At 52.9% G+C, this 15,382-nt stretch overlaps 1 protein-coding gene across 3 annotated transcripts in view; it reads left to right on the top strand.

Annotated features, from left to right (window-relative positions):
- The window catches only part of LOC310758548 (cGMP-dependent protein kinase 1-like), a 42,380-nt gene that overhangs the window by 11,719 nt on the left and 15,279 nt on the right, over positions 1 to 15,382 (top strand). For all 3 annotated transcript variants that reach the window (XM_083605156.1, XM_083605155.1, XM_083605154.1), the window contains exons 5-14: positions 868 to 981; positions 5,233 to 5,338; positions 5,830 to 5,893; positions 6,800 to 6,877; positions 7,623 to 7,711; positions 8,888 to 8,953; positions 9,654 to 9,692; positions 12,046 to 12,090; positions 12,908 to 13,037; positions 15,032 to 15,174. In XM_083605156.1, the coding sequence (XP_083461282.1) occupies positions 868 to 981; positions 5,233 to 5,338; positions 5,830 to 5,893; positions 6,800 to 6,877; positions 7,623 to 7,711; positions 8,888 to 8,953; positions 9,654 to 9,692; positions 12,046 to 12,090; positions 12,908 to 13,037; positions 15,032 to 15,174 (874 nt within the window). The remainder of the gene's footprint in view (positions 1 to 867; positions 982 to 5,232; positions 5,339 to 5,829; positions 5,894 to 6,799; positions 6,878 to 7,622; positions 7,712 to 8,887; positions 8,954 to 9,653; positions 9,693 to 12,045; positions 12,091 to 12,907; positions 13,038 to 15,031; positions 15,175 to 15,382) is intronic.

Genomic DNA, 15,382 nt, shown 5'->3' with positions numbered 1-15,382 from the left:
CTCCAGAGAGGAGGACTTGAACCAATGGATTCAACTTACAAGAAAAATTTGAAGTAAACATCAGGAAGAACTTCCTGGCAGTAAAACCCATTTGGCAGTGGAGTGGACTCCTTTGCATAGCTGTCAACTTTTCCCTTTTCTTGCGAGGAATCCTATTCGGAATAAGGGAATTCCCTTTAAAAAAGGGAAACATTGACAGCTGTGCTCCTTTGAGAGGCGGTGACTTCTCTTTCCTTGGAGGAATTTAAGCAGAGGTTAGCTGTCCACCTGTCAGAGATTATTATTAATAATAATAATAATAATAATAATAATAATAATAATAATTTTGTACCCTGCCCACCTGGCTGGGTTTCCCCAGCCACTCTGGGCAGCGGCTTCCAACAAAGATTAAAAATACATTAAAATGTCACACATTAAAAACTTCCCTAAACATGCCTTCAGATGTCTTCTAAAAGTCAGACAGCTGTTTATTTCCTTGGCATCTGGTGGGAGGGCATTCCATAGGCAGGGTGCCACCACCGAGAAGGCCCTCTGCCTGGTTTCCTGTGGCTTCGCTTCTTGCATGGAGGGAACCTCCAGAAGGCTGTGAGCGCTGGACCTCAGTGTCCAGGCAGAACGATGGGGGTGGAGATGCTCCTTCAGGTCTACTGGACCGAGGCATTTCAGGGGGTTAGACTAGATGACCCTCAGGGTCCCTTCCAACTCTACCATTCTGTGATTCTTTCCTACCCTTTGCCCAGCCCCCCAAGACATTTTCCAACCACCTGGCACCCGGCAGCAGCTTCTACAAGTGCTGAGATTCCAAAGTGGCAAGAACAGGCGTGTTGTGTGTGCATGTGTGAACCCGCCCTTGTTCTCCCGTTGCAGAAGGGGAGCTGAGCGTGACGCAGAAAGGACGCCAACTCCGCCGCCTGCTCCCGGGGGACGTCTTTGGGGAGCTGGCTGTGCTGTACAACTGCCGGCGCACGGCCACTGTCACAGGTAAGGCGGTGTGCATGTGTGTGTGTTGGGGAGGTTCTCCCTGGGACCCTCCTTGCCCCCTTCTGCCCCTGACACCAGCTGCGGCTGCTCTTGACCCCTTGGAGTGGGTCAGGCCATCCTGCCCTTTCCCACCCACATGTCCCACTGCAACTTTCCTGGGTGTCTGGGAGGGGTTTTCTGAATCCTGCTCTCTCCAGATGGCAGGAGGTACATAGGGGTCTGCAACCTTTTCCAGCCGGGGGCCGGTCCACCGTCCTTCAGACCATGTGGGGGGCCAGACTATATTTTGAAAAAAATAATGAACGAATTCCTATGCCCCACAAATAACCCAGAGATGTATTTTAAATAAAAGGACATGTAAAAATACACTGATTCCCAGACCGTCCGTGGGCCAGACTGAGAAGGCGATTGGGCCGGATCCAGCCCCCAGGCCTTAGGTTGCCTACCCCTGCGTAAGAGCAAGAGAAGAGCTGGCTGGATCAGGCCAATGGCCCATCTAGCTGTTTCCGTTTCAGCTGTAAGCCTCCTTGACTCCGTGTCGGGGGGAAAGGTGGGATATAAGTCAATATCAGCATCCTCTAGCCCAGCAGCTTGTTCTCACAGTGGCCAGCCAGATCCCGGCAAGCAGGATCTGGTCCTCTTGTGCCTTTCAGCAACTGGGATTCAACTGAGGAGGCACAGTATAGCTGTTATTATGGGTTTTGATATTGTGATTTAATAATAATAATAATAATAATAATAATAATAATAATAATAATAATAATAATATAATGATGATTTGTTATTTATATCCCACCCATCTGGCTGGGCTTCCCCAGCCACTCTGGGCAGCTTCCAACAAAATATTAAAATACAGTAATGCATCAAACATTAAAAGCTTCCCTGAACAGGGCTGCCTTCAGATGCCTTCTGAAAGTCAGATAGTTCTTTATTTCCTTGACATCTGCTGGGAGGGTGCCACCACTGAGAAGGCCCTCTGCCTGGTGCCTTGTAACCTCACTTCTTGCAATGAGGGAACCGCCAGAAGGCCCTTGGAGATGGATCTCTGTGTCCAGACTGAACGATGGGGGTGGAGACGCTCCTTCAGGTCTACTGGGCCGTTTAGGGCTCTAAAGGTCAGCATCAATACTTTGAATTGTGCCCGGAAATGTACTGGGAGCCAGTGTAGGTCTTTCAAGACTGGTGTAATATGGTCACAGCGGCCGCTCCCAGCCACCAGTGTAGCTGCCGCATTCTGCATTAGTTGTACTTTCCGGGTCACCTTCAAAGGTAGCCCCACATAGAGCGCATGGCAGTAGTCCAAACAGGAGACAACCAGAGCATGTTCCACTCTGGGGAGACAGTCTGCAGGCAGGGAGGGTCTCATTGTGCGTACCAGATGTTGTGACCTGCCCGGGTGTAGGGCAGAATACAAATTTAATAAATAATGATAGCAATCCTGGCTGCTAGCCATGGGCCGCTCTCTCTTCCTCCACGAATCTGCCTGATCCTCTCTTACAGCCGTCCCGGTTGGAGTCCATGGGTTCCCCCAGTGGGAGGGAGTTCCGCAGTTTTACTCCACGCTGCACGAACAAGTCGTTTCTTTTGTTGGATCCCCTGAGTAGAGCAGGGGATGTGAGTGCCGAGGGCATCATCCGTGGCCGCAGCTGCTCTTTCCTGAAAAGGTTTAATTAAGAGAATAATAACCAGAATAATAACCCAAACACGGCACGTCATCCCAGCTCCTGCGGCGCCTTAAAAAATGAACAAATATATTGAGGCAGAAGCTTTTGTGCCCCAGATACCACTCAAGTTTTTTTAATGCACTACAAAAGGGGGAGTGTGAGCTTTTATGTAATAACTTGACGGTAGCAGCTCCTCATAACGCGGAGCAGCTGGGGAAACAGTTTCCACTTATCTGAAATAATGAGGCTAAGAGCCGGGAGGGAACCAAGTGTTGGGTAAGACTTGACCGACTTAGCAAGCCCCCCGCCCCCTGCATTAGCGGTGGGCCTGCCCCAAGTGGGTCTCTGCCCTGGGCAGCCATCCCTGCCCACCAGTGTCGGCTTTCTTGCCTGTTTGGGGCCCAGGAGGCGGGCAAATTCCTCCGTGGGTCCTGCCTTTGCCAGCCAAGCTGACTGGGGCATCCTTGTCCTGTTGCCATGGCGATGATACAATGGCATCCTCTACCTATTGAACAGAGGCTGCATCAGCCTCCCCTGTTTCTCCCGTCCCTCGTGTCTCCAGAAGATTGCGGGGGGGGGCATCAGAAACATGGGGAGGAGGCCCTGCTTTTTAAGTTCCAGCCCTTGGCTTTAGTTCCGGAACGAAGACTTTCCGGTGCCATGTTTATCATCCATCTGAAGCGTGGCAGGCCTTTTGCGATGCAGCCTGCTGCCAGTCGAGATGCAACGGTGGTTGTTATTTTTTGAGAAAGTTAATGGCAAGAGAGCTGCCCACGTCTTGGAAATTGCCGCTCCCTTCTTCAACACCCTCGCGCGCATTTATGACATTGGCATGTGACAGATGCGTTTTGCGAGGAGTGGGGAGAGGCGCATGGTGAAGCAGGGGGCATTCTTGCGCAGGGGAGGCCCCCACCCCAGGCAGGTATCGGGGCAAGGGATGTGGGCAGCCAGGCCCCTTGGCTCACTGGCGTGTGGGTCATGGGGGCGCCTCTGAAAGGCAGCCGTGCGTCCGAATCCCAGTTTCTGGAAACTGCAGGAGAGGAGAGATGCTCTTGTGCTCATCTGGTCGGCCACAGTGAGAACAGGGTGATGGACTAGATGGGGGCCCCTTTGCCCTGACCCAACAGGGCCCTTCTGAGGGTCTAATGGAACCTCCAGCTCCAGCGGCAGTCTACCAAGATTCCTGGAACCAGCTGGATCTTCTTAAGCTATTCAGCCAGACATTTTCTTCAGGGGTCAGGAAACTGCCATCAACTCAGAGGCGAGAGATGGAAGGGCAGTTATGTTATCGGGAGCCTCCGAAAATATCTCTTCCGGTGAGGATAGAAACCCCACCTGCAGTGGGGAAGAAGTGCAGGGGCCAGAGGAGGCTAGGGAGAACCTTAACACTGAGCCTGAGCAAGCCGGAGAGGCGGGAAGCGTGCCCTTGCGAGTGCCCATCCTGCGCAGTAGTCTTTGGCGCAGGGAGGGGCAGAAAAGGCTGGGGGTGACGCGACTTTTATGCTGGGGGAGGTACCAAAACCAACCACTCCCGGATACTGCTAGCGATTGAGCCAGACATGAACTTACGACGCTCTTCACTGTGAATAGTTTGCACCAAGAATAAAGCCAGCAGAAGACAGGTCAGAGTCTTGCCTGGTTACTCTCGAGCAACCGCCACACCCCTTGACAGCCGGCTTGCCTCTTCTTGCTTTCCGAACGGGGCCAGTGCAGAGTTGCAGGAGAGGAGAGATGCTCCTGTCCTCAGATGCTGCTTGCAGGTTTCCCTTTGTGGCATCTGGTCGGCCACAGTGAGAACAGGGTGATGGACTAGATGGGGGCCTCTTTGCACTGGCTCCCAGTGGAGTACAGGATCAGGTTCAGGGTGCTGGTTTAAACCTTCATAGCCCTATACGGCCTGGGACCCTCGTACCTACGGGACCGCCTCTCCTGGTATGTCCCGCGGAGGACCTTACAGTCTTCAAACAAAAACATCTTGGAGGTCCCGGGCCACAGGGAGGTTAGCCTGGCCTCAACCAGAGCCATGGCCTTTTCGGCCGTGGCCCCGATCTGGTGGAATGCTCTGTCCCAAGAGACTAGGGCCCTGCGGGACTTGAGATCTTTCTGCACGGCCTGCAAGACGGAGCTGTTCCACCAGGCCTTTGGCCAAGGCATAGCCTGACCCCCTCCTTTGGCGATCCTCACAGAACTCTAGCCCAACGGTTGACATTAATTTGATTTTGAATTGATTTGATTCTGAATTGATTTTAGAATGTTGTGTTACTTTTATTGTTGTTAGCCACTCTGAGCCCAGCTTCGGCTGGGGAGGGTGGGATATAAATATATTATTATTATTATTATTATTATTATTATTATTATTATTATTAACCTCCAGCTCCAGCAGCAGTCTACCAAGATTCCTAGAACCAGCAGGCTCTTCTCAAGCTATTGAGCCGCTCATTTTCTTCAGGGGGCGGCCTGCCTCTTCTAGTTTGCCAAACGGGGCCAGTGCAGAGTTGCCTGGCAGGGAGGGGCTCAGATATCGGGGGGGGGTATTGGGGTCGCCTGTCTCCTCAATGCAACCCCAGCCCTGCTTTTCTCCCCCCAGCGCTCACCCTGGTGGAGTTATGGGCCATTGACCGGCAGACGTACCGCACCATCATCACCGAGAATGCCAAGCGCCAGAGGGCAGAGGTGCTGGCCGGCCTGCGGAGGTGAGGGTGGCCAGGGACCCCCCCTAAAGCAGCTGGACACCCCCCACCCCTTGGCTGTTCCAAGCAGGAATTTGGTGCTCCCTTCTCTGGGCAAGCCTGTTGTGAAACCTCTCTCTCTCTCTCTCAAACACAATCGCACACCTCCTTCTTCCGCAGCGCCCATCATGGGGTCTGGTTGCTGCCTGCCTGGGATGGTGTGGGGACAGAGGACAAACCTCTGAGGGCCTGAGGGCAGATGGGCTCCCTCAGGGCTTGAGAACTGACTGCCCAGTGAAGAGAGAGCACCTCTGAGCATGCAGCGAGTGCGTTTCCTCGCCACATTTGGGCAACCCCACCTGGTGTTGGGGCTTGCAGGCTGCCTTTGGCCTGGGGGATTCTTTCGTTGTGATTCCTGCGTCCTAGCGGGTTGGACTAGATGACCCCTGAGGGGCCCTTCTGACTCTATGATTCCGTGTCTGGGATATCCGGGGCATTTCTGTTTTCTCTTCCAGGGTGAAGCCTCTCCAAGGCCTGTCAGATGCTGCCCTGTCCCAGCTGCTGGACTCTGCCGAGGAGGTAACAAGGGCCGGTCCTTCTCTTGGGTAGGAGGAGCCTGCTGCTTCAGGGGAGGGTGGCACAGGAGGCCTGGCCTTGGCACGCCCAGGGCTTCCTTTGCCACTGTCAAATGCCCAGTAGGATTCAGCTGCTGCTCCATCTGGCTCTGGGCATCAAATGTAGGGTGTGGGGGGGCCTCTGCTACTGGCCTGGCATGGGACGTCAGTGCCCTGCTCTGCAGCTGGCCAAAGTTGTGGTCTCCAGTACCAAGGCGGATGGGCAGTGGGCACACAGACTCCGCTTCTCCTTCCCCTCCCTCTGTGCATAGCTATTTCTTCATTTCATAAAAGAAATAAGGGGGGGGGGACGACCTCAGAGCAGTTTACAAAAAGATTTTTAAAATCCAGAAAAATCTACAACAATACTTTAAAATACCAAAAGTTAAATCACTAAAACAACAAAAATTCACAGCAACATGAGAACAGGGCCTTTTTTACAGTGGCTCCTCATTTGTGAAATGCTCCCCCCAGGGAAGCTCACTTGGCAGCTTCATTATACAGGCACCGGGCAAAACCGTTCCTCTTCAACAGGCCTTGGGCTGATTGACATCCTATATCCTTTTTAAAGTGTGTGGAGGACCAGGAGTTATTGGTTTTTTTTGCATATTTGTGTTCTTCATTTGCATCTGGGTGAGTTTGTCTAATCAAGAATAGGCGCCAAAAGGAGTACAGTGAAGGTGTCTGTTTTTATCGTCAAGGGGCAGGGAGTTCTGCAGGTTCTTACGAAGGTGGAATGGGTATTCCGTGGCACCTGTGGCAGCTCCATTGCCGCCGATCGAAGCGGCCAAGTGGGGCTCACAAGTGGGGTGAGGCGACTTTGTGGGTAAACTGGTGCCCAGTTGCAGCATCCCTTTCTCTGCCCCTCCAGCGCACGTTCGCCCAGGATGAAATGATCATCCAGGAAGGAGACGAGGGGAGGACCTTCTTCTTCATTCTCAGTGGACAGGTGGGTCCCAGTTCATCCTTCCCCCCCCCCCCGCTCCACCCCAGAGTTTTTTGAAGGGGGAATGCCCCCCCAACTTCACTGACAGCCTTCCACATGTGTGGGGCTGAGGGTGTGCCTCTCAAGAGCCCCAGAACCTCCCCCCCGCCCTCTGCCCCAGCTGGGCTCTTGCACGTGTGCTCTGGCAGGGGTCGAGAGTCTCTCTCCGTTTCGGGGGCTGGACTGGATGACAATATGATAGCCATGTTCAAATATATAAAAGGATGTCACATAGAGGAGGGAGAAAGGCTGTTTTCTGCTGCTCCAGAGAAGCGGACACGGAGCAATGGATCCAAACTACAAGAAAGAAGATTCCACCTAAACCTTAGGAAGAACTTCCTGACAGTAAGAGCTGTTTGACAGTGGAATTTGCTGCCAAGGAGTGTGGTGGAGTCTCCTTATTTGGAGGTCTTTAAGCAGAGACTTGACAACCATATGTCAGGAGTGCTCTGATGGTGTTTCCTGCTTGGCAGGGGGTTGGACTCGATGGCCCTTGTGGTCTCTTCCAACTCTATGATTCTATGACCCTCGGAGGTCCCTTCCAAGAGCAGCAGGATAGCCAGGCCTCCTGCAGTGACCTCCAGGGAAGTCCCTGGCCAGCCACATCCATGCCAGGACTGCCCCCCTCCCTGGCCATGGGGCAGCAGGGAGCTGGGGAGGCCAGCCACGCACCTGCCAGTCTGTTTCATGCCCTCTCTGGGCTCCACAGGTGGAGGTGACAAGGAGCGTGGAGGGGAAAGAGGAGCACATCCGAGTCCTGAAGGCCGGGGACCACTTTGGGGAGCTGTCCCTCATCCGGTAAGCCAGTGGTTTTCAACCCGTGTGCCTTCTTGGCACCCTGAGATGCCTTGAAGGATGGTCAGGGGTGCTGCAGGCAACTCTGGTGAAATATACTCTGGCCTCTGTTGCAGCGTTCCCAAAGCAAGGAAGGATTGGACTCTGATTAATAGAATACACACGAGGCTTGACCTTCAAGACTCTGGGAGGAGTGTGTATAATAATAATTCCCCTCCACCCTCCGGCCCAGGTCGTTTTATTCACAAAAGAACTTTTTACACAGTTTTCGTAAGAACCAATCAGATTTCCTCTGAGCATTTAAAAAAACCCCAAGTGGGACAAAGTCAGATCAGAAGAAATTATTTTAACTACAAAGAAACTATTTCCTACTTGAGCATGCATAGTAGTCCAGAGTAAATAAAAGAAGAAGCAAGGAGGAATGCTTTTAGGAAACCCCAGAGGTCATAAAGAGGAGAGGAAGGATGGCAGAATTTACCATCTCCTTGTGAACTCTCTTCCTGGCCCTTAAGATCTATCTAAAGATTGACAAACTACATCAAAGTAACCTACTAACTTTATGTACTGAGGATGCCTGATGAACAACTGGCCTGTGTTCCAGAATGCTTATACGTGCCTGTCAGGCGTAGAGAAAGCAAATGGCAGAGGTGCAGAGACTTGTGGGATTCGATCAGAAACCACTGCCAATGAATCAAACCTAGTCAACGCAATGCTTTCATCGCGGACACAATGGCTTGATGCATATTTCATAATTCCTCGTAGCAATCCCACCTGACCCCCACACTCTGGATATTTGCACCCGCACACTCTGCAGTGTCTGCCCAGAGGACTCCCAAGGAGAGGGAACACGCCACCAGCGAGGGTGTTTGAAAGAGGGTGAGGGGCTGCCCGCTCTGCAGGCAAGGGGTGGCGCAACTGGGCTCCTGAGCCCCCCATGGGTGCCGCAGAAAGAATGTAGTTGGTCAAGGCTGTGGACCCAAAAAGGTTGAAAACCTTTGCAGTAAGCGGTCAAGCAGGGGGGGTTGGTGGCCCTCTGTTTTGGAGAGGACCCACCTTCCTGGCAGGCAGTTGTGAATAAAGCCACAGCCCCCCCTAAAAATATCTCTAGTGCAGACTTAATTCTTCTGTCTTTTTCTCTCCCTGGGAACGGCCTCCTCTGCTTCTTCTCCTCGCCTGCAGCAACATCCGCCGGACTGCCAGCTGCCGGGCCCAGGAGGAGGTCACCTGCATTGCCATCGCCAAGGAGTAAGCCAGGATCCGGTTGAGCCTGTCTGTGGGGAGGAGGGGGGGCTGAGGGGGCTGCTTGGGGTCACCCTCACATTTCAGGAGGGTCCCCCATCCATGTGCACAAAAGTGGATGGTATCACGCCCTGGGGATTCCCTGGGGGGTGCTAGGAGGGAAGGGGGCAGCAGGCGGGCACTGGAGGTTTAACGGAGTACCAGGCTTTGCAAAACTGGTATCACGGAACTGAGTTCATCCATTTTGTCGAGTTAAACTATGTACTTTTAATTGGGATTTCGATAAATGCGCAATTAATTGTTACTGCTTTGAATTCTGCTGTTCTAGTACCTTCCTTAGTGGGCTGTGCAAACTGCTGTTCTTCTGAATAATGCTTTTTAATAGGGTCGGGGGCACTGGGGATGAGTTTATGGAGCCAAGGGGACGGGGGCTTGAAAGCATTTGGGAGCCCCTGAGCTTATAGCAGTTCCCCAAATGGCACAGCTCTTTGCAGGGATGGGTGTTTGAAACTCATTCAGGAAACTGGAGGTCAAAGGTCTCTGGACTCCCAAATCAGCATTTGCCTTCAACTCTGATGGCCAGGAAGGAGCTGAGTACCAGCGCCCCCTTTGGCCTTCCTGGTGGCAGGTCTGCACCTGAGCCCAGGTGGGCCTCCAAGCGGGATCTCAAACTGACATCTCCCCTCTCTCCTGCCTTTTCCCACAGGGACTTTCAGGAACTGAGCCCAATGTGCAGCCAAGAGACGTAAGTATTTGGCTCCCCTTTGGCTCCATGCCAGGAGACTTGAGGAAGGAGTTGCTTCCTGTCCTCCTTCCTCTCTCCGTATCAAGACCACTCCCCACACAAATCTGGGGTTCCCTGGCCCTCGGTGTGTATTAGCTGCAGGCATACACAACCTGTCTTTGGGGTTCAGCAAGACTTTGCAGGAGGAGATTCTGGCCCCAGTTCCTTCCTTCCTTCCTTCCTTCCTTCCTTCCTGTTCATTCATTTTCTTTGATGCTGAAAATCATGCCCAAAGTGTGAATCAGGAACACAAGCAAACCGTGCAAGAAGCCATTTCTTAATAACACAGCAAAACAACACAATGGCAAATGCAATAGCATACAAAAAAAACATGTTTCAATACTAGAAATATACCAAGGTTACATAAGCAACTTCCAGCGTTCAATAGGCAAAATAATAAGGGAGCTTGAGAGACAGAAAGATGTGGCTCCCAGTCCCTCTCCTCCAGCAGACTGCATGCTCTTCGTTCTCCCCCCCCCAAAAAAACATATTTTATTGTTCTCACTTATTTATACAAGAAGCAACAATCAATATTCAGCAATCCCATCCACTCCCAGCAGAAGCACCAAATGTCTGTTTAATTGTGTTCAATTTCCAAATCGATGTGGTTTTCAAACAAAGGCCTCGTTCCACAAGCTGCCATGTGTCCTCGGAGGCCCATCGCCATGTTCCCTCGTTGTTGCGGAATCTAATACAACTACGTCAGGTGGATGGGAATGTGGCTTGGGCTGTTGAACTCTCTCAGGCGGTGGACACTGAGCCCCAGGGTTGTGAGGTCTGCATTTAGGGTCTTCCGACACCTTGCAAGGGGCTGTTTGGGGCCTCTGACCCCTTTCCGGCTGCCCTGTCCTTCAGGCGGGACCTGGGATGGGGGTTCCTCTTGCCCTGTGGAACTGGGTGGTCTCTGCCTGCGGGGTCCCATCAAGGTCCTTCCTCTTCCTTGCTTAAACCAAGGGTTCACCCGAGGCCCCAATCCAGGATCCTGTCATCCCCCTTGAGCTGTGGTGGCATCCCAGAGCAACTCATTCCTATCCCAATTTCTCCTCCAAGGAGCCACGCATGGCTCTCCCCTTCCTCATTTGATCCTCACAACGACCCTGTGAGGGAGGTTAGGCTGAGAGAGGCAGCGACTGGCCCAAGTCACCCCCAGTGAGCTTCACAGGGATTTGAACCCTGATTTCTCCCAGGCTCCAGTCTGGCGCTCTAACCGCTACACCATGCTGCCAAGACGAATGGGCTCAGTGCCTTTGGTGAATGTTGCCAAGAGGTAGAGCTGGCTTCAAGTCTCCGTCTGAGAACTGGGCAAAAGATTCCTGCATTGCAGGGGGCTGGACTAGATGACCCCCCTAGGTCCCTCCCAACTCTGCAATCCTAATAATAATAATATTTATACCCTGCCCCTCTGGCTGGGCTTCCCCAGCCACTCTGGGCGGCTTCCAATCGAGTGTTAAAAACAATACAGCATTAAATATTAAAAACTTCCCTCAACAGGGCTGCCTTCAGATGTCTTTTAAAGATAGGATAGCTGCTTATTTCCTTGACATTTGATGGGAGGGCGTTCCACAGGGCGGGCGCCACCACCAAGAAGGCCCTCTGCCTGGTTCCCTGTAACCTCACTTCTCGCAGGGAGGGAACTGCCAGAAGGCCCTCGGTGCTGGACCTCAGTGTCTGGGCAGAACAATGGGGGTGGAGACGCTCCTTCAGATATACTGGCCATTTAGGGCTTTCAAGGTCAGCACCAACACTTGGAATTGTGCTCAGAAACGTACTGGGAGCCAGTGTAGGTCTTTCAGGACCAGTGTTATATGGTCCTGGCGGCCACTCCCAGTCACCAGTCCAGCTGCCACATTCTGGATTAGTTGTAGTTTCTGGGTCACCTTCAAAGGTAGCCCCACATAGAGCGCATTGCAGTAGTCCAAGTGGGAGATAACCAGAGCATGCACCACTCTGGCAAGACAGTCTGTGGGCAGGGTGGGTCTCAGCCTGCGTACCAGATGGAGCTGGTAGACAGCCATCGTGGACACAGAATTAACCTATGATTCTATGACCCAATTTCTGCACTTTGCCTGTGTACTCAATTCACCCCCTTTGGGACAGAGCGGGCTCTTTGGAGCCCTAGAGGACGACTCCTCGCTTGACCCGGGAAGAGGCTGGGGGAAGAGAGTTGCCAATAGTTAGGAAGGGTGGTTTGGGGTGGGGAGGGGGCTCCTCTGGCCCTGGGAGTGTTTGTGGGCGCATATTTGGGAAGATCTGGGAGGGATGGGAAGGGACCTTTCATTTGGCTGATTTCGCCTTTTCTTCCCCCTCCCCGCAGGGAAACGGCGGCGCAAGAGGCTCCCCCCTTCTCTGAGCCCAGACGGTCAGTGCTCAAACTCCTGCGGTTTGGGTGGGGGCATCAGGGCTGGTGGGGGCCCCTGTGGTGGTCTAAGGAGCCCAGATGTGGAGGAAGAAAGAAGCCCACATTTTGGACTAGATTGACCCCTTGGACCCCTTCCAACTCTACCTTTGCCAGGCCCTTTGCCCTCCGTCCCGGTGGGGAGTGCCAGGGCAGCCTTCCCCCTGCCCGGCCACTTTCTCTCTGCATTCCTGAGCCTGGGCAGGTGCCTCGCCTTGCCTGGCTAGTGGCCAGCCCTCTGGGGTTGCCTATTTTGGAAAGACCCCCTCCACAGCAAGGTGGGGTCCCTCGCTGGAGACCCAAGGAAGCAACAGAGCAGCTGTTTTTCATCCTGACCTCCAGCCAAGCTCAGCATCTGTGGGTTGGGCCGGGCAGACAGGCACCTTGAAGCCCTGGCGTGGCATTGCTGCCAGCCGGTGTCAGCACTATTGAGCTCGAGGGACCTGGCTCTGCCGAGCTGTCTCTGCTCCTGTGTCTCTTCTGATTCTGGGGCGCCACTGCAGGGCTGGCGGCAGATGTGAGGAGGGGCTTGGCAAGGGGCCAGCGAAGGGCCCACAAGCAGGGGCGCTGGCAACTGCCCTTCCCATGGGCTGGGCGTCAGGGGCATATGCACAGCCTAAAGAAGGCAGCTGTTCCAGCTAGCCATGGTGGCAAGGAGAGTGAGGGACCTCCTCATTTCCCATGCAGAAGAGGGACCTGAATCTTCACCCCCCGGGGAGGGAAAGCCTCCAGCAAGATTTCGTGGCTGCTGGGCACCCAGTCTCTCTCTCTCTCTCTCCAGGGGGTCCTTCCTAGAGGGAGCTCAGAACCCCCTGCAGCTCCAGGACCTCCTACCTGTTTTCTACGAAGATGGAGATCAGCGAGGGAAGCCAGTCATCTTGGGCACTGGGGGCTTTGGCACCGTGGAGCTGGTAAGGTCTGGGGGAGGAATGCGGGTAAAAGAGTATTGGGCAATGATCAAGAATGAATTGGAAAAAAATGTTTAAAAGTACTTCCCTCCAAAAAACTGAGTCTTTTCTGTTGGGGATAATTCAGACTGAAATTCCCAGGTGTCAAAAAAGGTTGTTTATGTATGCTGCTACTGCGGCCCGTGTTTTGTTAGCCCAGAAATGGAGAATGAGTGAGGCCCCAACTAAACAAGAATGGCAGCTTAAACTGATGGAATATGTGCAGCTTGCAGACTTAACATATAGAATAAGAGAACAAGAAGAACATACATTTAGAGAAGATTGGAAAACGCTTTTGCATGGACAGTCATACCTCATGTTACATTTGCTTCATGATACGTTTTTTCAGGTTGCGTCCTGCGGCGACCTGGAAGTACCAGAACAGGTTACTTCCGGGTTTCGCCGCTCGCACATGCGCAGACGCACAAAATGACGTCATGTGCAGAAGCAGCGAATCACGACCCGCGTGTGCGCAAATGCGCTGCTGCAGATTGTGTTCTCTTCATGTTGTGAACGGGCCTCCGGAATGGATCCTGTTTGCAACCAGAGGTACCACTGTATAGGAAATAATTGTGTACAGCTGAAAAGGTTGACAGCATTAAGATCAGTTCAACAGCGTGAATAAGTTTTGATGAGTGCAATAATGGAATAGTGAACGGTGTAGTTTTTGTAAAATATGCAGGGATTTATGATATGTAAAATGAACCATGGAAGAGAAGAAGGGAAGTCACTGATATCTTAAGGATGTAAAAGTGAGTATTCTAAATTGTAAAACAGAATTATATACAAAGGGCTGGGGGAAGAATGGGCTCCCTTGGGAGGTGTTCTCCTTCCTTGGAGGGGTTCCAGCAGAGGTTGGGTGGTCATCTGGCCAGTGGTTCTCTAGCTGTGACTCCTGCTTACTGGACTGGATGACCCTCAGGGTCCTTCCGACTCTACAGATCTTTGGTTCTGCTCTGGACGGATCCTTCCTTTATCCTTCCATCAAATGACCACCCTGAGCGATGCCACCTCCGGTGCCCTGCTGGGGTCTGGCTGTGCCACCACCAGGGTGGGGACAAGACAAAGAGCCTAAGAAGGGCTTGATGGATCCAGCCAGTGGCCCATCTGGTCCAGCATCCTGTTCTCTCAGGGGCCGACCAGACGTATGTCGGCAGGACCTGGGTTCAAGAGCAGCCCTGCCCTCCTGGCGTTTCCAGCAGCTGGGATTCAGAAGCATGGCTGCCTCCTGGCTACCGGCCACAGATAGTCCTCTCTTCCCCTATGAATTTATCCCATCCTCCTCCAAAGCCATCCATGTTGCTGGTCCTCCCTGCCTCCTGCAGCGGGGAGTTCCCTAGTTTGACATGTGAAGAAGGACTTCCTTTCATCTATCCTGAATCTTCCAACAAGGCTTGAAGAATCCTAGAATTTTTTGATAATTTATTACGGTCGGAGACCAGCTTATAAAACACACTTGGGGTACAATCCCAGAAGGAAAGCAAACATTTAAAACAATGTACAACAATAAATTTACAATTTATAAATGCAATAAGCGTATAGACACTTAAAACTTTAAGATAAGCTACTGCAGAGAGATGACCCGGAGTCACCAATGGAACCGAGTTTGGGGATTTTCTTAATGAACTAGTTTGGGTCAGGGGATGGTCTGTGCCTACACAGAATCGGGCGACCATCCGGGTCGTCTTATGATCTTTGCCTAACAGGAAAAGGTCAATATTTTGCTTTTCCGGGAGGTCAGCGAGCCTCACCAGCAGGGGAAATATGGGATCCTTAAATTGTAACGTTCTAGATGACCCCACGAGGGCAATCTGGTCCAATGCAGGACTCTTTTGCCCTCCGTGGGGCTTGAACCCTGGATTTAAGAGTCTCGCTCTCTGCCGACGGAGCTTTCTCGGCCTGCGATGTGCCAGTGGGCCCCCACTTCTCCCTCTCTCCCCTCCCTGCCTACCTCGCAGGTCCGTCGTGTGGAGGAGGGCCAGGAGCTCTTCTTCGCCCTCAAGCGCCTGCGGAAGGACCACGTGGTGCAGAAGCGGCAGCAGGAGCACGTCCTGATGGAGAAGAAGGTCCTCCGGCAGAGCCGCTGCCCCTTCATCGTCAGGTGCTGGCGCCTTCCTCTTCTCACTCCCCATCTCCAGAGTGGGGCAAGGGGGGTCTGGGGCCCGGAGTCCACAGAGATGGACGTCAGGCGATCCCTGCAGCGGCAGCAGAGGCTGCGTCAAGCCAGAGGTGGCCCCACCAGAGCCCAGCCTCCTGTTCTCGCAGTGGCCAAATACCCCTAAGGACCTTGGGATCCAGGTAGACTGTCC

Source organism: Podarcis filfolensis, assembly GCF_964270895.1.
Source record: "Podarcis filfolensis genome assembly, chromosome: 3".
Classification (NCBI taxonomy): domain Eukaryota; kingdom Metazoa; phylum Chordata; class Lepidosauria; order Squamata; family Lacertidae; genus Podarcis; species Podarcis filfolensis.
This window is presented reverse-complemented; position numbering and strand designations above follow the sequence as displayed.